This window comes from Antrostomus carolinensis, unplaced genomic scaffold, assembly GCF_000700745.2.
Source record: "Antrostomus carolinensis isolate BGI_N321 unplaced genomic scaffold, ASM70074v2 scaffold682, whole genome shotgun sequence".
Classification (NCBI taxonomy): Eukaryota; Metazoa; Chordata; class Aves; order Caprimulgiformes; family Caprimulgidae; genus Antrostomus; species Antrostomus carolinensis.
In genome coordinates, this window is record NW_010299970.1 from 4,801 (window position 1) to 28,655 (window position 23,855).

At 42.2% G+C, this 23,855-nt stretch overlaps 1 protein-coding gene across 1 annotated transcript in view; it reads right to left on the reverse strand.

The window, feature by feature from the left end:
• Positions 1–948: 948 nt before the first annotated feature.
• The window catches only part of DLGAP1 (DLG associated protein 1), a gene marked incomplete at its 5' end in the record, with an annotated part of 95,868 nt that continues 72,961 nt past the window's right edge, over positions 949–23,855 (reverse strand). The window contains 4 exons of the mRNA XM_029083736.1: positions 949–2,238; positions 5,116–5,268; positions 7,321–7,412; positions 16,682–17,100. Of these exons, the coding sequence (XP_028939569.1) occupies positions 2,029–2,238; positions 5,116–5,268; positions 7,321–7,412; positions 16,682–17,100 (874 nt within the window). The remainder of the gene's footprint in view (positions 2,239–5,115; positions 5,269–7,320; positions 7,413–16,681; positions 17,101–23,855) is intronic.

The window sequence follows — 23,855 nt, forward strand, 5'->3', positions numbered from 1 at the left end:
ATCCATAGAATTTTAACAACTATGGGCACAGCCAGCCAGTGCTGGCGTGCGGCAGTGGCTGTGCCCAGTGTTCCTCCATGGAGGGGGCTGCCCCTGCCCCTGCCCCTGCTCCCGCTGGGGCAGCCAGGGCGAAGGGCGAGCAGGGACCAGCGCAGGGGTCTGGATGGCATCACCGTGGGGCCACGCACACACCGGGGGCCACACAGCGTTCCTCTGCCCTGGACCAGGCCCATGGTTCAAATCAGCTCACGCCAATTCTGCTTTCAGCAGCAGATGCCAGCTAGGCACGCGTGCGCGCACGTGCGCACACACACATACTCACCCTCACACGCACGCACACAACTTGCTCTCAGCAACATGCCTGACATAGCTTTCCTAATGTTGGCACAAGAGGTTTCGGTAGCAGTGTGATCAGCGTTGTTCCCTGTCAGAGGAGGTGGAGGACAAGCTCCTGCCTCAGCCGGGGATGGCTGCGGGGAAAGACACGCAAGGGCTGACCTCTCCTGCTCCTCTCCAGCCCTATTGTCTGCCATTTCCCCCCCAGTATTAATGAGCTACTTGGGATGCATATTTTTTGTGATTGTAGAACAATGGCAGAAACCAGGGTAGGAAGGAAGGCTTGTTGTGAAAAAAAAATTAAGTTCATATTGATCCTATAATGAATCCTATGTGAAAAATTCTTCATTGTATTCTTCAAATGGGTATTTTATATTATTAAGAGAAGGCTGAATTAGAAACTTACTCCTAGATATGGACCGTTTGGTGATAAGCAGTCTGAACTGTGGATAGAGCAAAGCAAGCCTGGCCTGGAAAAGCATCAGAGGCTCCATGTACAGCAATTCGCCTACAGGTGTCCGTGTGTGGCTGCATGGATGCGTGAGATCAGATGGTCCCACAGAGATTAAGACATCAACAAAACCAAGCTTTTTTTCTTTTTTCTTTTTTCTTTTTTTTTTTTTTAACCAATATAATCCATACAATACAATACAAGAGGAGTTGACAATACAGTACAATTTTAAAAATTCTTAATACTTGGACAAGAAAATCCTTCTTTTATATTAGCTCTTCAACTGTCATTGCTTCTTATCTCCTTCCTTTTCACTCTTTTATTGCCTTTCAAAATAGATTATTTCCCTGGAAGATCGAATTTACAATCTTCTGCTGATTGAAATGTTTTTAAATAGTGATTGATGAAATAAAAATGAGGCAGTTTGTGCAGCTGTGAGTGTGCAGGTATCTTCCCACAGGATCTTTTCTATCCCTCGCCATCTCACCTGCGGGATACACTTCAATTTTTTCACCCCCACAGATCTGTGTTTTTTTTTCTTCCCCCCTCCCCACTCCTGCCCCAGCCCCCTCCCCTTGTGTGACTCCTTAAATTCAGGTGAGAAGGTGTAATTCGGAGGTTTAGAATAAAGTGCGCCATCTGCTTTTAAAAAAACAGTAATAAAAAGAAGGGAATCCGAGTCATAGCTCCTTTCATCTTTTGTGAGGAAGACGGCAGAGTCCGAAAGGATCACCCTGCATGACTGAAATTTCCAAAGTCCCCTACAGTTTGATATTGCTGTACACTGAGTAACAGACTAGCTTTAGGTCAACTAAAGATCATGAGTAAGTTAAACGGAGCATCTACTGTACAGGTGTGTGGGTGTGTGGAAGTCTGAGCGCCGTGTTTATTTGTTTCAAACAGAAAAAAAAAGAGGATTGTACTCGTTTACATGAGGCAAAGTGGCAGCATCAGTACATGTGACAAAGCATTGTGATGACGTGGGCGAACCTTCAGAAAGCAAGGGTGGTTGGAGGACATCTCTCGGAGGACCGACAACTACGCCACGGCAGTGGAGTTCACTGGGAGCATCGGGGTGGCTGTGTACAGAGAGAGGGGAGGGGGAGGAGGGGGGGGAGAGAGCGAGAGAGAAGAGGAAGAGGAGGTACAAATACTTCGTGGTGACCTTGAGCAGGAGCCTAGAGGGGCAGATTATACATGAGGCTTGTCTTGCCAGAGAGAGTCCTCCCAGCTGGATCCCTTCACAGCCTGGTCTGGGCTTCGGGGATGTATATCTCAATGCTTTCGGCGCTCTCGGTAGCTGAGTTCTGTCGGACCGATGCAGCGCGCTTGGCAGCCATCAGCCGTTTCCGGGCCTCTTGACGCTGCGAGCTTTCCAGAGAGCGTTCTCGAATGAGTGGCACCTGACCTTTCGATGGCTTCTTTGGCACTGGAGGAGGGACCCTTCTCTCCTGATCAAAGCAGAAGGTTAATGGCATTATACAGCTTCTCAGGGAAAGGTGGGAAAAACTAGGATACGTCAGTAGTTAGAACACACATTTTACCTAAGGTTTGTTAGCTCTTATCTGCCTTTCTGTCTTCAGTGAACTGGCTTTTGCGCTCAAGGGCTTCATAAACATTGGGCAAGGGCAAAGGGGACGGGAGGGCCGGCCACAGCGCAACTTCTCCTTGGGGATGGGGATGGGGTGTGTAAAATGCTCGGTGCTGTCAGGGCCGAGCCCCCACCACCAGCCTATTGCTGCTCCCTGGGGCAGGGGGGTCCAGGCATCTCCTCCCCGTGCCAGGGACTAGAAAGGAGAGCATTTCGGTCATGGCCTCCCGCTGCCAGCGCAGTCACGTGCGGCTGGGGAGCCAATGCCAAAGTCACTCTGGAGAGCCCCAACTCCTGGGCCACTCTCTTCTATACGTGCATAATGCTGGGTGCTCTTGCAACACGGAGGTACCGTGGCTTTGGCATTCCCAAATGCAGATGGGAACTAGCTGCCTGCAGCTGGTGCATCTGAATAAATATTTTTTTAAAACACCATATATTTATGTACATATTTTGTAGTGGCTTAATCACTGCTCAAAAATCCCATGCTTTGGGTCTTGCTGTGCAAGCTCGTAAACTCTAGCCTCCTGCTAAATAGGCATGACAAGCTACAATCAGCTAGAAATGGAAAAAACTGGTAGGAAAAACTTAAAAACCATTAAAAGAACATGCATTAATCATCACAGTGGCAGCTAGCGCCAGATAGGAGATCAACAAAGAGGACTTTTATGTATACCCTGGTGCATGTACACACGTACACACAAAAAAACCTATCAACAACAACAAAAAATCCCTCAGAGAAGGATCTATCCCGAAAAAGAAAAGTGTATTCAGGTCCAAATTTCAGGCGGCCACAAAGACTTTGTCAAGTTAATTAGATTGTCTTTTAAGTTACATCCCCTTCCAACTGTGAACATGGTCTCTGAGCGAAGGGATTTTATCGCACTACAAAGGTTCCATTCTGCCCTCGCGTTTTCTCTCATGCTGCTCACAACAGCTTCCATGGCTCGAAAAATAAAGGTGCTTAGTTACACTTATTCATACTTTGCTTTTTCTCTCCATCCAAGGATTAATCTATGCTGCTTAAAAAGGGCCCAGTGGCAGAGGCCAAAGGCAATTGCAAATATCAATTCCACAGAAAGTTTTTTCTTTTTATTTTTTTTTAATCCTTTTTAAGAAAGCAGATGAACTTTTTCATCTAAAATCATAGACAAATGCTGTTGAAACAGGAACACAGTCAGTGTATTTCTTTAAAATCTTTACCTTCCTACTGCAGGTCCCTTTCTTCAGGACTACTTAACTTCCTTTAACCCGTTATAGTCTTCTTTTTGTTGGAAATTCTTTGAAATGTTTTTCAGAAGCAAAGAAAAGGCACATTTTTTTTAAGGAAAGCTTTCATTTCTTACTGCTGCAATTGCAAACACTCGGCCTACCCGCTTTACTGCAAAAGCTAATGAAAGACCATATACCAGCGTTTCTGTGCATGCATGTCTGACGGTTTTAACTTCCTTTTCTGACAGAGACTGAAAAAAAAAAAGAAGATAAGAAAATGACTTGCCTTCGGTACCTTGGGCTAGGAAAACATATTCCCATTCATTCCCCTACAAAACACACTAGGTGAGCATAAATGATGTGAACATGGCACTCCTAAGTCAGGAATGAGTATTTAGTCTTGATCGGAGGAGGAGGGAGAGTGCTACCAGCACTGCCTTTGCAAACTTCCTGCTGCAAGATTAATGGGGTTGGATATTATTATGGTTATTTGTCTAAAAGAAAACACCACTTTGGTCATCGGCAGCCAGCTGACCCTAAGTTGGGGCAGCCTGGACTCCTGTCTGAGCCACTGTACCTGTAGGTCATGTTTCTCCTCCTTCTGGTGACCCTGCCTATTCATTGGTATCAGACCAGCCACAGTGGAAATTCAGCCATCAAATTATATACCTACAGGAGCGCAACATTAGACCGTTGATTCCTCTAGGAATGGGTCTGTCTTTTAAAGATTTTCTGAACTGTTTGTGTATTTTGGCTCACCCAAGTGCTGTTTGTCTCCATGTGGATAGTGAAGACTAAAATAAGGCAATGGTGCCAGATGAGAATGGAAAGCGAAATGTGGCTCACACTTGGAGATGTGGTAGTTTTTCATGGTGACAGAAGAAGACTACATTTAAAGAAAAGACCAAAACTCCAGATGATTTTTATGCTACCTTGGGTAAACAGCATTACCAGCAAAGTGAACCCAGTTATGAAATCACCCATTTAAAAAAACCCCCAAAAAAACAAAAAAACAAACAAATGGACAAAAAAAAAAATGTAGAAGTTCTTTCACGTAACATTTTGGAAGGCATATTTTTGATATTGCTCTGTTTGTAATCTGGTTACCAAAGTCAGCGATGGTTACAGTGCTTCCCTAGTTTTTCCAGTAACACAACCTAGAACTCTTGCTATATGCAATAATATGAACCGTAAATGTGATTTATTTAATTTTAAGAATCAATATATAAGGCAGTTCCTTCCAACGATTGATCGTCTAATATGATTAAATGTAAAGTTTAACAAAGTACCACATTCCCATCATCCGATTCACAAAGACAGATTTGGTTTAAAAATATGCCTGAAACATATTACAGATAATATCCCAGATGATTATTATGTAAACATTGTTATTACAATGAAATTAATTTGATATGAGTTTCATTTCACATTTTTAACGTCAACGCTGTAACACAGAGGCCTATTTAATCTGTCCAGTATTTGTGCAGGGTTTTAAATGAAGCATACAAAATCTACAATGTTCTACCTTCTTGTCATGAGGATCCATCTGTTTCCAATTATTGGCCTTTAACTGATGAAGTTCATCAAATTTCATACTAATATTTTCTATGGACAACTGCAGCATATCCCAAAACCCTGCTAAATCCTGGGAGGTCGGCCGTGGATGTGCATTAGGATTCTGTACAACAGAAGAAAAAAACACATTGGCTTTAGTACCTCTTAATGTAAAGCATTTGTGCAAATGGTTACGAATCTTGCTAGCAAAGCAGCTTCGGCAGATGCAAGTGATGGGTGAGACACAGGAGAAAAACAAAGAGTAGGGCTACTTACTGGCAGGGCTTTTGGCAAACTGCTGTGCCCCCACTCGCCAAAGGCAGCGACTACCTGCCACAGACCCTGGGGAGTCCCCTGTGTCAGGATCTGCCTAGGGATGTTCCTGGTCACAACCGACGATATCCTAACTGCACTAAAATTAATTGCCAGCCTCCTCTTCACTTTCACGAGGAAGGGTTCCCTGCCATGCTCACGTGTGCAGCAAGGCGTGCAAGCACACATTTGCTGCACCTGCAAATGGTGATATCCCAGTGTGTGCTGTCTTGTGTCCCTTCAGTATAGCCCTGCTCTGGACTTTTTCTGCATGCAGTGGACATACGTGAAAGGGTCCCTGCTCCATTGTCAAAGCTCATATGAGGGAAAGCTTTCTACAGGATATAGACATTTGTAGGCTGGTTCCCAATCAAAACTCTGCAAATAAAATGAGGTGTTGCATATGCTTACTTCAAATGTGTTGGGGTATTTTGGGTTTTTTTTTTGTAAATGCTGAGCAATCCTTTCTCCAATCTGTCAGTAAGATTTCATGGGTGGCCTCGTAAGATTACATTGTTGTTTGTTTGGTTTTTTTTTTAATTAATAAATAAATAATTATTAGAACTTTACCTGTTGTTTTACATGGCTCTAGTTTTACTCTGTGTTTAAGTTTTCTCCCTCACCAGAAGCAATAAACCGAAGAGAGTCAGTTGCTTGCCTTATGAAATTTCTATTTATGCTTTTCACAGCAACACTGATGAATGATTTTGATAGGATGATTATATCACCAAAGGGGCAATTATTGAAAGCAATATATTTTTAGATGCGTAAGGAGACCAGAGGTTATACTTGGATTCCCAGTTTTTCAGTGCTTGACACTAGCAGGTTGTCCAATTTGTAGGCTTTTATTTACACAGATGTGCAACCAGAATGCTTTTCAAATTTTTATATTAAGAATTAGAAGGCTTACTCAGACAGAGCCAATTTCTGTTGCATTTGTCCACTTAGGCAGATTTTAGTTTGAAGTTTGATTTCCAGAAGTGCATTAATTGAAGTGGAAGATGGTGATTCCACTCTGGTGAGTATTGGAGAGTTTGCCTTCCCTTCCGTATTCTATGCTGACCGAGCATAATGCTCTATGCTTTCTGGGCTTCTAGTAATTTATGCCAAAATTGGGAATTAAATGCCTTGTATCTACTATTCAAGGACAGATTATTAATTAAGAAGTTTGATTTTTTTTTAATAAGTGCTGGCATTTTTGAGAATGTTGCTTTAGATACACAGTGTGAAATGTATTTTTATTTATCAACAGGAATATCACTCTGATTCTACTACTACTAACAGTATAAAAATAGCAAATAAGAATAATAGTGGTAGAATTACATACAGTAATAATGATAACATACTGGCTCTTTTCCTCTTTGCCCTTTTAGCACTCTGGAAAATGTTTTTTTCTCTCTTTCATTATTGGGGTTGTGGAACATGAAGCACCATCTTCCAGTGTCTGATTTCCTGGTATTTCTGTCTTGTTTAATACGTGTTGCATTGAGATTACATGGCAAAGCCCCACTCATGAGACTTCTGGTCCACCCTGGAAGACCTTAAGGTCTTTTACCCAAACATCTCTGTGCCCATGCAAACTGAACTCAGAGGTCAATGGACAGGTCCTTGCTCCTCTGATCTCAGTAGCACAGCCTCAGTGATATTTCACCCAAAGCTTTTTGCTTGTAGTTATTTTAATGACAAGCTATTGTGAAACTCCTGCTGGCTCCACCAAGTTTCACAGACTTATTCTCAATTTCATATCGAGGCCTTTACTGGAAAAAACTACCAAGTTAGTCAGAAAAATCTGTCTAGTTTAGGCACGATTATTCACAGGGTTAGTAAAAGGCACAGAGCAGTGTCTAACAGGAAAGCTACATACCAGGTTTTCTTCGCAAAGTTCTCTGAACTGGTAAAATTTCTGGGCCATGAGAAGCTGGGCACTGCCCACTGCAGTTCGAATTTTCCCTAGAACTGAGAGAAAAAGAAATGTTAAGTCATGATGGTTTCTTTGCTGTGGGCAACTAAAAGCCTATATAAAAGAGAAAGCTGCACAGCAGTCAGCTCTGGCTTTCACAACCCATGTTATTTCTCAGACATGGATTAGAGAGAATTGGATAAATCTAAGGTCAGATGTGCACTAGGCAAAAATAGTAATCTGTTGCTGCATCTTACTCTCATTCCCTCCGTGAGACCAGTTGTAACCAGCAAAGAGCACTTCCATGGCAGTATAAACATAGCTAATTAAGAGCTTTTGCAACCTGTACAGAAATCTCACCAGAACTTATACCTCTTGTCATCACTGTGACCCAGGATCAGGTTCTGAATACAAACCCAGCTCCCTGTGCAAGGACATGTGGTTTTCAAACTCTTAAGATGTCATTGATGCTGTTTGGAAAACACTGCATCTACCAGCATTTCTGCCACCTTACTTAGCAACTTGGCACCTTGTTTTCAGGTTTAGCTGAGTGTTGCTTGGTCTGAGCCCCAGAAAGGGAATGGTGATGTTAATGCACACCGATTAATCTCATTTGGACCCTCTGAGTATTTTAAATAAGCACAATCTGAAGTGGCTTCTGACTTTGAACCTAGACACTCAGGCATACTTCAGGAAGCAATCACACCCTGGCCTGTCCTCCTTCCTGATGACCTGGAGGGAGGTGTCAGAGAGTCCTCGCCCAGCTCCTGCGCTGGGGACTCCTTTGGACAGACAGCTGGGTACTTATGGTCTCTTTGGACTAAGTGCTGTGAAGGGCTGCAGTGAACCGGAAGACAGCCCATGGTAAATGCCTCTGAATAAAACAGGAGCTCAGATGGTTTTGGTTACATTCAACCTCACTGAAACACTGGGGTTTTACTGCTGCAAGGGGTAGTTGGGAACACACTACCACAAACTGAGGCATACACTGGTGCATTTAGAGACCTGCATTTCCCCGGGGCTTTGCTGAGTTCTGGTCGAGAGGGAGTGTGTGTGGATGTGTGTGTGCGCGCGCACCTCTGTGCGTGAAAACAGAAGCAAGCATGCAGAAACAGAGCAGAAAGACAGACATGGCCTCAACAGGCAGTAGGGCAGTGAATCCAGAAAAAAGAGTGTGATTTTGAGGACTACTGATTGAAAGAAAATTGATGCTGTGGGCAAGAAAGCAGCTACGGGTTTGTTGGAGACTTTCAGTGCTCAGGAAAAAAACCCAACAACTATGCCTTATGGACTGTCTTTAAATAAACAGGCTGGCATCACAGATGTGCCTGGTTCCACCATTAATTTTCCCTCTCAGCTGAAGTAACTTGTTATCCCTGAATTCTTTGTTTAAATATTTATTTTTAAAGTAATTTTATTTAATATATAAAAATAACCACTTCATTAATGAAAAATATGAATAGCAGCCACTGTGTCACAATTTTCACTGTCATTTCTACTCATAGATATTTGCATTGTCCGAGCCCTCATATAAACACACCAACTTCATGCTGAATTTACAGTCTGGATACATGAGGCAAGTGAAGGAGGAACAGGAAAAACAAAGAGATGAAGTGGACTGCTCAAGGTGAGTGAATTGTTGTCAGATAGAAGAGATACTAGTCCTAAACTGCCACCTTCTGTACCATCCCTTGGGCATGGTCACTTTTTGTATAAAACCTAACACATCATTAGCAGAGCTCCACTGGGAAAATACTGCTGTGTTTTGATTTACCACAATGAAAAATAAGTAAACAGATAAATAAATAAATAAATAAACAAACGTTTGCTATCACTCCTTCTGACAACATTTTTAGGGTCTCACAGTCCTCTGACCAGCTGCTGTGCATGTCAGCAGCTTGTGACCACGCAGTGTTCGGTAAGAGAGAGGCTTCTCCAAGGGATTCACTTGCATAGCCACACGCTAAGCAGCAGACTTGCACAAACACTCATGGTGAACTGAAACCAGACACACAGTAGTATGAAATCTGTTCTGCTCCTTCAAGGCAAATGGCTTTTCTTTCAGCAGCCTTAAGGAGAGAGTTTTAAGGCTGCTGAAGGAAAAGTGGGATATGGAGTTCATTTATACTACAGACATACAAAGGGAAAAAAAGGGCGGGGGGAGGGGGAAGAGAGAGTCTTTTCACATTTTTTTTTCAGAAACTATAGGAAAGAGCTCTGTGAACACACACAGAGCCCAGACTTTCATTTTGTTCCCAGAACTCAGCTCAACGCTGCCAGGAAATAGCCCTGAGCTGGAAGATTCACTAAGCAGAATATTTTCAGCATATTGCGCAGGGAGTTTTGCACACAACTCTCATTATTGTTAGCAAGGCTTGCGTGTCTAATTCTATGCGCACAGTGATGAAAATGGACCCCTTGGTGTGTCTAGTCATTTATGTAACCCAATATGCAAACCACTCAACTGAAAGGACTCTTCAATAGTAGGAGGAGCTACTCCAGGAGCTTTCATGTGGTTCCCATTGTTATGAAAACTCTTCCCACTGAGTATATTTGGGAACAGCTGCCTCATCTGGAGCTCGGCCACTCTGACGCTTCTCAAGACTTGCGAAGGGAAGAAAAAACGGTCTCTCGACTACTCGGGACAAAAAAAGACAAGGCAGGCTCTTCCTGGAAACCTGCACCACCCGAGCTGGAAATCATGTTGCAGGCATGAAGAGTTGTAAATACACCTTGCTGGTGATGGATGGGAATGTGCCCCTTTCCCTTTGAGGGAAGAAGAACTTAATATTCAGAGATCTCAGCAGAAGGAAAAGGAAGTCCTTGTCCTTGGCTGCCTAGCGACTGGCTATTTGCCTAAAAACCATCATCCCAGCTGACTGTGGGATGCATGCTGATGCTGTTCTCCATTGTTGCCACTTCTGCTGTAGCTGCGGCTGTATCTAGTCAAGTGTCACTGATTCCTCGCCCCTCAAAAGCAAGCGGTCTGTTAATGTGCAACCAGTCAACAACCAACTCTGTCACGGAAGTTAGGGGGAAAAAAAAAAGGACAAAGCATGCGAAAGACTGAAAAGAATCTCTTCAGGAGGCACAAAGCCTTATCAGTAGCTTAAGTTTTGTTTCTAAACGCATGTTGCTTTAGTGTTTGGAGGCAGAGTGCTCGTTTCGGTTACTCAGTCAAAAACTCCGGTGCCAAAGAGAAAGGCTAAGGTGTAGTAAAAAAACAAAAAAGTAAAAATAGTCTGATGCTTTCTTAGGAGAAAAGCCTTTAAGGTTTGAAGCCAAATGCCAAGAACATAAATGGAATTGCAAAGATAATACTGAAAATGTATCAGAAAAGAATCGGAGAAATCTTTAACAGCAAGGGAGATGGGGTACAGGAGAAAAACACATAAGCATTCAAACCGATGTGTTCAGCTAACAGGATACAAACAAAATTTATGAAACCAAGCAACAACAAAAAATACTGACCCATTGGTATGCAATCATAACCGATTTAAACACCTATATAATACTATTCATGTCTGCTTTCTATTTCATACAGGGTTATATAGCACACTCAGCACTGTCAGATCTGAATGCCTTCCAGTAATGCATTAAGCAACATTATTAACATCCATCATATGCTTTGCTGTCATCCCTTCCCCAGGGGGAGAAGTGTGTGTACTGCAGTGTTTTGTTTTTATAGTTTGAATTTTTCCTTCCCCCTGCCCCACCCCCTCTCCTTGCTTTGACCTCTCTTCCTTGTAAATCCAATTCTCTCCTGTGACAACTTTTAAGAAATAGACAGTTATGCTTATTCTGGAAGAACTGCTTTGGTGTAGCTATTTTGATATAATTCAGGTGCAGTACAGTCCTTCCTCACTATTATTGGTCTTGACTAGGGGTCGCAGAATATTATTCTAGGACAGACACGTGCCAGTGAACCCTCCAACCTGTTCTCCTTTTAAAACGTTCTTACATATAGACTTAGACTATGTGCTGTTCAAGAAATAAGTACTTGCTTTTCTTGTTTCTAAGAACTGCATAGGACCTACTTTGGGACTGTAGAGCTCTATGTATCTTCCCCTCCATGTCTTCATGGGAAAAGAAATGAAACAACAAAAAAGAATTGCAAACACAAGCAAAAAAAAAATGGTGCTATTGTCATCTGCTCTACCTTGGAAGGAGATTGTGTGTGTAACAAGGATAACAAAATATAATAAGATACCAACAAAAATACCTGAAGTGATGTGAAAAGTCATCACGTATAAGCCACGGGAGTTTTGAGGAGTGGCAGCATTATTTGGCCTTAAAAAATCAACTGGTCTCTTTGCATTTCAACTTTGATAGGCCCCAGGGTCTAACAAGTGACAAAAGAAGCACTTCAGGACTGTGACTATCAAATGCCCTTAACGGGGAAACACCTGGCTGGTAGGCAGGGGGCAAGCTAGGGAACAGAAAACCAGCGGCTTGCTCATTGCCCCAGGAGCAAGTGGCAGGAACAATAGCCGAAATTACAGGGACACAGCCTGACATTTGCTTTGCAGATGTTGGCTGGGCACTGTGCATATGAAGCAATCCTACCATAGGGCTGTCACAATCCATTTCCAAGCCAGGATGGACCAGCGTTTTAGCCTATTCAGGTTGACAGACCTACATTTAAATAACGCCAAGCATGACAAAAGCCAGGAAATTCAAAGTTAAAGCTACTGCTCAGGTCTTAAGCTCGGCTATTAAGGAAAAAACAGCCAAATGGAGCAAACTATGGCAGGAGCAGTGCTTGCTTTGAGTCATATATACTTATAGAAGTGATGTCATTGAAATTAGTAGGGCTGTCTGTATGAGCAAATGCTGCTCACTGGGAGTAAAACAGTTTCCATGTGTTCTCTGACTTACCCAGCTTTTATTAGCACACTTTTTTATTTTTTTTTCTCCCCCCCTGCAACTAGTTTATTTCCTTGCTTGTGGATTTCTCTTTTTTTCCTTGCTAGCCTTTGGACACTAGCAGGGCTTTCAGCCAGGAGCTGGCTTTCCTTGGAGAAACCCTTGTGTATGGAGAAGTCCCTTCTGGGAAGAAAAGAAAACCGGAATAAAAAAAGGAGTCTGGCATACAGCCAGAGGCGTGTAGCCAGGGGGATTCCAGCGGGACTCCACCACGTCAGGCTGGTGACCATCCCTCTGCAAGGCTGCATCAGCCCACTAAGGGACAAGGCCGCTGCGGACCTCCAAGCAGCAGGGACCAGGATGGCTTGGGGGAGGCCTGCAGAGGACTGGGAAATGGTTTTCCTTGCTTATGACTGATAGTGAACTCAAAGGTCTCCTTTTCTTTTGCCATGCACAACTATTGCAATAAGAGTATCTTTTCCTTAACTTTCTTCTCTTGTGTCTAGCCTTTGCTCTTTTAAGTTTTCCTTTGAAACAATCAAAACAAAAGAGCAGAAAGTGTGCAAACATTGCCTAATTTGCCAGAACTCTCTGAATTTGCAGAGACTCTGGTCCTAAGCAGCGAGGTTACTGCAAATTTGAGGTCAACCTTTGTTTGCGGACTAGCCCAGAGAAGTATAATACACAGGCAAGGCAGTTATAATGACATGTCTTGTCAGAGCCTTGGTTTTCTATTTTAGTTTTCACTTGATTGGCCTGACTTGTCTCACCACTAAACCCACATTACACCTGACTTGTGGTGAATCAGGCCCACTGTTTGCTTCCGATGGTTATCTTTGCATCGAAGCCACATTACAACCCCACGTGAAAGAGAAACTTTTCTGAAGGAGCACAATATGAAGTCCTCTGCTTCTTCTCGAAAGGCTAATTCCCTATGTGAAATAAAAACAACAGCAAGAAATCCAGCAAAAGCCAGGCTGAGGCAGTAGGTGTATGTTCCTATGCCCACTGCTGCTGGGAAGAAAAGCAGCCAGAGGCTGCTCACTAACAGTGCTGTGTGGGGAGCCAGGCGTCTTGCTGCTAATTCTGGGTGTAAATGGTTTCTCCAGAGGCCTGAGACAAAAGCCACCAACATCAGTGGCGAGGTTCTGACTATATGAAACTTTGCAGGGACGAGGTAGGACGAGAGAGCAGAGGGTTGAGGAGAAAACAAACAAACAAAAAAAGATAAACAACTCATTTCATTTGAGGGCTGATCCAAAGCATCAACCAGTTCTCACAAGGTGTTCAGACTCATATCTCCAACATTTTTTTCTTTTTTTTAAATGAGAGCCCTAGAATTTGTAGCCTACATCCCTGGAACAGCAAAATACACGGAAACTATATCAAGTATCCTAGCTTAAAGTGTGAGTGGTCTTCATCTGCCTGCTACACATGCCTCAGCTTTATCGAAAAATGATTTCAGATAAAACCAGAATATACTATACAATAAATAATTCATGGCGGAAGGGGAGCCACATTTCTCTCTATATTGGCATTTCATCGTGCAGCCACTGAACCACAACTTGTTTTTATACACAGCAGCAGACTCCATTTCCCAGCTAGAAACATTCAATCCCATCTGGTAGATTCATTCCCAGCTAGATAATACCCAACGTATCTATGTAACATACAAGCTACTGTCAAACAGCAGCGAGCCGTCTCCCTGAGACAGCTGTTTCGCACAAGGGCCGCATTGTCTGGAGGAAGTGTGGATCGTTTTACGCGCAGCGCCGGGGGGACGAGCCCTCTGTCAGCTGCCATGGCGTGGAGAAAACCTCGCTCATCACACGTCCTCGTTATTTTGTTATCTGGCCAAACACATGCTGAGGATGTCAGGTTGAAAACAAAGGATGCACTCCTTGCTCTAGTTATATTTCATTAGGAAAACCAAAGCAAACACACCTCTTCAGCTCCTTTCCTCAAAGTTCATAGACATAAGAAAAAGACATATTTCAGGGTAGGGTTTGTAACAGCCAGGCTTTTGTTTCTGGCACTGCTGAGCAGGCAGAGTGGCCCCAGCCATATGCTCTTCCTTGGCACCAGGTAGAGTGCGGCGTGCTGAGCTGCAGCAAAAAGCCCCGCACAGCCTCTGCAGGAGGCAGCTGCCACGTGCTGGAGTGGCTGATGGCATCACAACGAAATCAGTACCTCACCAGTGACCATAAAACCCAGGTGACCCCTTTCCTCCTCACATTTCCAGCGATCACAAGAAGTACCATTCAGAAAAATGAAGAGGAGGAATAGTCCAAAGGACATGTCATGGGCGCTGTAAGGAGGCATTGGGAATAGTCAGCCTAACCACTCCTTTATCTTCCCCATAACTGACTTCTTCCACCAATTGCTCAAACAAGAGCCCTTTAAAACTGTCATATATCAAAGACACCAAGACACTGAGATAAAATTCTGTACATGGATATACACATTCTGCATGTATCAGTCTTGCAAAAGTCACTTCATGTTCTTTTCCCAAGGTGAATAACTACTTTGGTGCACAAATAAAATATTTGTAGATTTTTGTATTGTTATCAGTTCATAGAATCACAGAATGGTTTGGATTGGAAGTGACCTTTAAAGATCATCTAGTTCAACCCCTCTGCTGTGGACAGGGACACCTTCCACTAGACCAGGCCGCTCAAAGCCTCATCCAACCTGGCCTTAAATGCTTCCAGGGAGGGGACATCCACAACTTCTCTGGGCAACCTGTTCCAGGGTCTCACCATCCTTGTCATAGAAAATGTCTTCCTTATGTCCAGTCTAAGTTGTTGTGTCAAAGAGAAAATGAGTGGGTTTTGTGGCTTGCACTTACAAATGTTGTGTATTTTGCACTTGTTATGTGCTCACACTTCTTTTTAAATCTACAGTCTCTTAGTTCATGGGGTTTATTTCTTGCATACTAACAACAGAAAACCTTTGTATTCTGATACATGATCAAAGAGATTTTTGAATGTATCGATAATGTAAATTAAAAATGAGGTTCAAATACTCTAAAACTTAGGGAATCTGGATCTGCTTTGAAGGCTAATCTGTCTATATTTTTCCTTTGAAATCATTAACTTATTATACAAAAGAAATTTTGGAGAAATAGAAAACCTTAACATACCTTAATGTTAAGGTTATCTCATAGTTTCCATTAGAGGTAAATTTCCAGTTGCTTATAACAGCGTTTAACTTTTACTATCTAGGTCAAACTTCTCTATGGTTATTTCTTTCATTGGGTTGAATGGAAAGTTCCAGCATGAACAGCTTATGCATTTCTAAGAATTTTTAAAAATATATTTTTTTGTCATTTTTAATTCCTTTCCTTCCATAAATCAAAAACTTCACATCTTAAAAGAATGCTAGCACCTCCCTTCTTGACAGGAAGGGTTTGAAATTTGGAAGAAGCAATCCTGGAGCTGAAGTAGTAGTCTTTGCTTTGGTAGGAACTAGTCTGGGGGTCAGAAAAGTGTTATTTGCTATACCCAGGAAAATACGTTTAGGTGTGCCTAAATTACACAATATTGAATTCTCTATATGCAGCTGCTCCTTATTTTCCAGAAGCTCACTGCTAGAATTTGAAAAAACTTAATTCACATGGAGCATGTTCCTAAGCCCACAGTTTTACCTATGTCCAAAAGTTAACAGTTATGAATAGTACTTCTCCTTGTCATGGAAATAAATGGGAAAAATCTTGAATTTTTACTGGGAGAAAAAATTCTGGACAGGGAGGCACATGTTCAGGTCTTCTTCTCTAATTAGAGTGAATGAATAAGATGTGAGCTACCTAACCCCTCTTACTAATGAAGGCTTACTAGACATTCCTATCACCTTACAGGTGGGGTATTGCTTCTGGCAGTGGTGACAACTGAGATGTAGTTTGCATGTGTGTGGTTTTTATCACAGAATATGGAGAGCTTGTTTAACCAGGAAGATCAAAGAGGAATGAGATGAAGGGAGGCTGGAAAGTGGAAGAGAGGAGAGAACAACTTGGAAGCACAGCCGAAATCTCTTTCAGTTTGGAGAAGCATCTGAAGACTCTGATGCCAATCACCATCTAAAAAGGCAACTAAAATATGAATTTAACCAAAAGAAACTAGAATCTATTCAATTATATTCTAAGGTTATGAAAAGTGATTTCAAATGGAAGAGTTAAGAAACATTAATACTACAAGATCCCTAACCACGATCTCCTAATTATCTGTTGAACTATGCAATCCCAAAAGCTAATACCTCTGGAGTTTCAGAAGTGCCGAGCATTTGCATTCCCTGTCAACTTTAATAAGGATTATTTATTACATACATACAGTCCTTCTGAGAATCACGACCACTTAGCTTCATTAGCTAAATAAGAAAGGGCACAATACAGAATTCACTGGAGTAAATTTGACCTATATTAAATACTTTTTTGTAGTTGCAATATTATTGTACAGTTACTTACTGTCCTCGGGTAAGTTGTTTTCCCGTTCTTCTCTCTCCATCTGTTGGCACCAGCCCTCCATACGATCTCTCTCCGCCTGAAGTAGCTTCAGAAACCAGTGGCCATCTCGTGGGCACACTGACCTTTGAACAGCTTCCAGAGGATCTTCAGTGATAGAGTCAATCCAGGGGTCAGGGGGAGGTAAAATTGATGGATCAAAATCTGTATCAAAGTCATCATCCACTGCACATGCATGGTAATGGTTTCCTGATCCTTGTATGCTAACGGTAGAGGTGCTTGCATCTCGAGAAAATTGTCTTGATATTTGTCCAGAGCACATATTGTCCTCTTGAGGGTCGATTATTTCAAAGTTCTCATGGAAATCCAGGTCTGCTTGCACAGCTGTTGTTACACTATTAGATCGTGTAAATCTGCGAAAGCTTTGGAGAGCACAAACATAAAATGTTTAGAAAGCTTTTTCTAGGTACCTCGGTAAGAAAGGACTTACTAAGATTCTGCCACTCTTCCTAAGACTGGCAGTCATGGCTCTCAGTGCTACACTCGGGTGCTTTTTCTTGAAAAGATCAGCATAAAGTTATTTTCTCATTGCAAACCAACAAACAAAGATGTCTCTGTTTTCCATGCAAGATCACTGTTTATTGAAGCAAGTACCCCTAATCATTGTGTGGTTTAACAAAGCCAGAGGTTAGTCCAAGAGACAGCTAATAGGGTCAGTACCTCAGAATTTTAGGTTACCAATTACTGAAAAGTTAAAGGGGCTCAATTTTAAGAAGTGGCTTATCTTTCAACTTTAAAAATTCACACCCCTTTGAAGTTTTACACCCAAACTCACAAGCCACACTTAAAAATCATACATGTGAGATAGATAAGATAGTAATACCAATGTGGCCACTATCTACATGACATTATACATTCCATTTATAAAGAAGATAAGTATTTTTAACACTGATAAGTATTTTGTATTGCTTCTTCAAAATTACTCTTTATAATTAGGTACCTGATAATACCACCGCCATCTCTCACAATTTTAGCACCCATTCCCAGTGTTCAGACATTTTGGTTTTCACATTCAACCTTCAGTTTCAAAATTATCTTCCTTCTCTTTTTCACCAAAGCTAGCGTTCTCTGTCACTGTCTATGTTACCCTCACTGTGATGGCTGCTACCCTGTAGGTTGCTTCCTTTCACCTTGCACAGTTTCCCTATGTTGGAACCTCTGAGGGCAGAGAGCAAACCCTGAGGGTAAAGGCAAAAGCAGTGAAGAGAGGAGGTTTGGGGTGGTGAGTTTGGGTGGGTTTTCTTTATGTAAACAGCACTCCAGACTCTGCAGTCCAAGGTGTCTGAGACGAAGAGGCTGATAGAGGAGGAGTAGTGGGAAGTGTAAGGAGTAAGAGACACCTAATGCTATTGCTGTGGTAGTGAGAGCAGATATGACAAGTGGTAAATTACTCTTGAAAACAGTGTAATCTCTGTGATATTTTGGCTGTTTCCCCTTTACCAGTTCTATTTTTAGTCTGAGATCAAGCAGCAGTGAAAATACTGAGGAAACAGTGAAGCTGGATGCTGGGCACCTTTTCACTTCCTTTCATTTATATTCCACCTTCCACTGAAGAGCAATAGCTGATTAGACAAGTCCAACTGACAGCAAAACTTTGTCAAGTGTATTTAGTCTGCAGCTGGGGAGGGAGCAGATGGAAGGATGCTGAGGGAGAATTTAATGTCCTATATACCTGATGCATCCAGATATATCAGGAGGAGTGCAGTAGACTTCAGGGAGGACTATATCAAGTCCTGCTGATAGAGGAAATTAGTGGCTGTTGATCTGGGGCTTTGAGAGGAGTAGAGCAAAACAAAACAGTTGAGAAGGCTTCTCCAACTGAAAAAAAAAAAAAGGCCAATTCCTCTGCAGAAGAAAGCTCAAATTAACTTCTCAGCTACACCAGTCCCTGGAAAACTTTAATAATAGATTGTGTGTATATTTTTTTATAATAGCCTAGAATACAAACATTTTAATGTAGCACCTGCTTGCAGTTCTTTTGAAACCTAAATGACGCAAAAGTCACAGTTATGCCATCATAGTTTTGTATGATACGCACCAGCAAACTGAAAAACATGGAGCTAGATTTACATCTAGCAAAAGGAAGTATTTCTTCACACAATGTGTACTTAAATTGCCACAGGATCCTGGGAAAACCAAAGGTAAAAATAGGTTCAAAGAAAACTTGATCAAATTCACAGGAGATAGGTCCAGGAAGAGCTATTACACAGATGTCATATCTGACTTAGGAAGTCCCTGAACAACAGACTGCTAAATTGGGAAGGTCTGATGGGAGAAGTAGTGTTTTGTATACACCCTTTATACATTTCCTTTACACACAGTCCTTTATACTTTTCCTAAGTATCTGCTACTCGCCCTGGCAGAGAAAAGCTGTTAGACTGCTATTAGTAGTTAGAAAGACTTCAGCTTTAGGCTGACATTACAATGAAAATCTTTTGGTCCAATCTATGCTTGTTTTTAAAAAAATTGCTTTAATTTGACCACCAACCTGACAAATCCCTTATCTGCCCTGAAGTGCATGCATGCATACACACACATACACGTGTATGCGTGTGTGAGCACACACGTGTGCCCACAGAGGCACATGGTCACACAGGATATCTTTTCAGTCATTTAGTCAGGGTTCACTGAGAGCCAAAGCATTAGTACGCGGTGTACTCTTCCACACCTTCCATCATACTAAAGAGAAAGCAAATGCCTTAATACAGGCTCGTTCTTCTCCATGCCCCTACCTCCACATGACAGCTGCCTTACTACTTTCCCCAATGCCCTAGACTCTGATATTCTTCTGTTTCAGATGACCATTTGTATTTTCAGTTAACACCCTGGCTTTTCACAGTACACCAGATCCCAAAGTGAAAACATCAGGGTCTACTTGTCAAGAAGATGTATGGCTGGAGGCACTACATTTCAAAGCTTTCAGGTGTGTACTCTTACTGGGTTCAATATGAGCTAGTACCACAAAAACCAGACTCTGCTCAACAAATAAAATAGAATGACCTACTTTTTTTTGCCTTTGTTTTATCTATGTAATAGTATGCTACAGGCTTGCTTGATAGATTCTTGGCACTAGATTGTGTAACCTATCTGTCTTCAAAAGAAAAACAACTTGGCAATAGAATATAGTATCAGTTCAAAATTAAAAAAATACTCCCAAGGAAATGTATGTTGAATGAAATGGAAATGCAGGAAGGCACCCACTATCTGCCTGCCTCTAGCACATCTATATAAAATGCCTAATAGTTGGTAATTTTAGTCTCTGACATAGCTTCCTCACTCACTTCCAGGATGTTTTACTCTTAAAAAATACCATTTGTGTCCCATATGAGCCTTTTTTGTTTTTGCTCTCAGTTAAACAGGAGGGCTGCTGAAGCTAATGCCTAAGTTTTTACTATTTCTACACATACAAAACGTTCACAGGTCTACCTAAAATAATAATAGAAAAAGTTTTAATAAATTGCTGTTAATCGTTAAAAACAGAGATTTGCTTCTTCCTCTGCTTTCAGGGTTGGCCCTTTTGTACTCAGTTGTGCCTTGCAGGCACAAGGTGTAATAATTACAGCTTCAGAGAACTGCAGCAGATATCTGGCCTAAGGTGCAGAAAGCCATGAAACCTCAGACTGGATAAACCAGTATGGAGAACAACAGCAGGATGCGTTTTGAACAGCAACAACAGGGTCACTTGTTAGCATTCAGCTCTCTGCTTCTAAGTCTTTTGTTTTCTTTTGAAAATCATGTTTACATTTCAACTCAGAGAAGTTCTTTCTTTCCTTAGAAGACTCAAAAGAACCAGAAAAGATTTAGATTTCAAACCAACTGATGCATAGCAAGTCTCAGAGGCACTTAGATTGAATTCAGCCTGCCTCACTTTACCCATCGGCTGTAATCTTTCTTGGTTGTGGGCTTCTCTGGTAAGGTTGCAGCTACTGTCAGCAGAACAAAACAAACTGCAGAAGGAGTTAACAGGTATTGTACCATGTCTTCTAATGGCAGGATCTTTGGCCATATGTCTTCAAGCTACACAATCTTGTGTGCTTTGCCCTATCCCTCCCCCTTCTCCCATTCACAGTCTTTTCATCACTAAGAGTCTTAGCAAGGAAACTCTAATCCTTTATGGCAATATTAGAATAGACTATTTCAGTTGGAAGGAACCTACAACAATCATCTAGTCCAACTGCCTGACCAATTCAGGGCTGACCAAGTTAAAGTATGCTATTAAGGGCATTTTCCAAATGCCTCTTAGACACTAACAAGCTTGGGGCATTGACCACCTCTCTAGGAAACCTGTTCCAGTGCTTGAACACCCTCTCGGTAAAGAAATGTTTCCTAATGTCTTGTCTAAACCTCACCCGGTGCAGCTTTGAACCACCCCCATGCATCTTATCACTGGATACCCAGGAGAGGAGAGCAGCACATCCCTCTTCACATCCTCTCCTCAGGAATCATAGAATGGTTTGGGTTGGAAGGAACCTTAAAGATCATCTAGTTCCAACTCCCTTGCCGTGAGCAGGGACACCTTCCACTAGATCAGGTTGCTCAAAGCCTCATCCAACCTGGCCTTAAACACTTCCAGGGAGGGGGCATCCACAACTTCTCTGGGCAACCTGTTCCAGTGTCTCACCACCCTCACAGTAAAAAATTTCTTCCTAATATTTAATCTAAACCTACCCTCTTCCAGTTTAAAGCCATTACCTGTTGTTCTATCACTATCTGCATTTGTAAAAAGTCCCTCCCCAGCTTTCTTGTAGGCCCCTTTAGGTACTGGAAGGCCACTATAAGGTCTCCCTAGAGCTTTCTCTTCTGTAGGCTTTGTGAACTCATGTTGACTGTGTGTGATGATTGCATTATTCTTGAAATGCCTTTCACACTGCCCTGCTGCACCCAGATATTTGCAGGGTATCTACCCTGCCCTTTCCAGTGTGCAAGAAGCACAGCAGCACAGTGAGAAGGCTACAGAGACCATCCTCAGTGAATACACACCCTGTGCTGGGCACATCTCTCACAGGCAGAGTTTGCAGAAGACAGAAGACCAAAGCATTCCTGGGATCTCTCATCCTCAAATAAACCTGTTCTAACCTTTGCCTTGTTAGAAATAACTGGGGGGAATATCTGGAACAAGAAGGGGCAACACTTTGTTGATGCCTAGCACAGAAGACCATGTCAGAGCCCTTAGCTTTAATCAGGGAACATTATTATGCCTTGCTTTTGAAACTGCCTCTCTCTTCTTCTGAATACCAGCTCAGTCACTTACAGTCACATTAGAATCGTAGAATGGTTTGGGTCAGAAGGGACCTTTAAAGGTCACCTAGTCCAAACCCCCTGCAGTGAGCAGGGACATCTTCAACTAGATCAGGTTGCTCAGAGCCCCATCCAACCTGACCTTGAATGTTTCCAAGGATGGGACATCTACCACCTACAGAATTTCTCAATGGAATGGCTTCCACTGTGAAGAACACAGAGAGCCAGAAAATGCTGCAGACAAAAGCCAAGGAAATATCAGTGCCAATCAACTTAGTCAAAATGCAGACTTGAAGGTCCTGTCCTAAAGTCTGTTGAGGTAAGAAGTTTGAGTGTAAGACTGGCCTGCTTTGCAGGGAAGACCCTAAAACCTGAGTATTTTTTGTTAGGACAGTAATGATGTAACCAAAAAATCTAAATGAAAAAAAAACCCCAGGAAAAATATGGCTTTATATATTAACAAAAGCCAAAGATGTGGAGTTTTTTCCTTGAAGAGACAGAAGAGGTTTTCTTTTTTTTTTTTAATGTTATGGCACCACCATTTCAAATAATTTCTTTTTATACTACACCAAGAGGTAAGGTGTGGTAAACTACACTCTATACCACACCAAGATGTGGGGCCACCTTTCCTAGCCCCACAGAAGCCAGAGAAAATGGAGAAGGACCATGTATCTATGGTCTTAAGTCTCCCACAGCAGTGTTCTTCCTTCAGAAACTACCATTGTTTCAACATTCACAAATTCTTGTGATGTCAAACCAAGTATAATTACCAGCTGATGGTATGACTGGGAGCAATGAGCAAGACAATTTTGGGGGTGAGGGTGTAACAGGAGGAGATCTTGGAGCAGACAAGGTAAAATGCAAGGGAGACTAAAAGTGATTACAGAGCTATGGGACTGTTCAATACAGATGTGTGCTAATTGGCCTGGCACAATATATTAATTCTTCTGCTTCAGTAGAACTGGTTGACTTCCAACAACTCAATTATCTTCTGTAAGTGAGGAATGGAAGGTGGTCCCTTGAGATCAAGATGAAGTCTCAGGTAGAGAGAAAGGACAATCAGAAATGGACAGAAATGGAAGTGCACTGAGATTGCACTGATCAGCTGCATTAGATACACGTTTCAAAATTGCCCTGGAAAGGGTGGGTCATGTGATGAAAGGGGAGGAACATTTTCCTTGAGGTTTTGATAGTATCATGGGGGAGATCAGGTGGGAGATAAGAGAGTAGCAGCAGGAAGATCATGAGGTTACAGTTGAAAGTAATGCATACCAGTTTTTTTCCACAAGAAGGACAGGACACAGCTACTCTATAAATGCTAGAAATGTAGAGCTGCACTGAAGGAAGGGGTACGAAAAAGATTATTGAGAGCAGGCAGCATAAAGATGTGAAGATAAGATGAAATGTGGTGATGGATCCAGTTTTAATATGGTCAGGTAGTGGTAGGCACATTTATCCTTTGAGCAGTACAAGAGGAGGAGGAGGAAGAAGAGGAGGCCTCAGAGTCATTTGTCTTGGCAGGAAGCCCAGGTTACAGAGAGTTACAGAGGGCTAATGAAAGGTCTGAGTTGAGATGGAAGATGGAATAGATAGATCTGTCCTCTGAAGATGTTCTGGTTTTGAGCTACTTAGATCAAGAAACGGAAACATAATCTTTTGCTTACTTGGTCCAAGCACAGAAGCAGGAATATTTAAAAGGACATGAGGAGGTAAGACTCAGTGTGAGAATGACAGTCATATTAGGTGAGGAAAAGGGGGAGGAAAGAGCAGGAAGCAAAGAGGAGGACTGAAACAAATTTTGTGTCGTAGGCTTTTGGTGCATTAAGCAAAGAGCTTTATTGTTTTATAACAGTGCACTTAATAGCTTAGACTGGCAAGG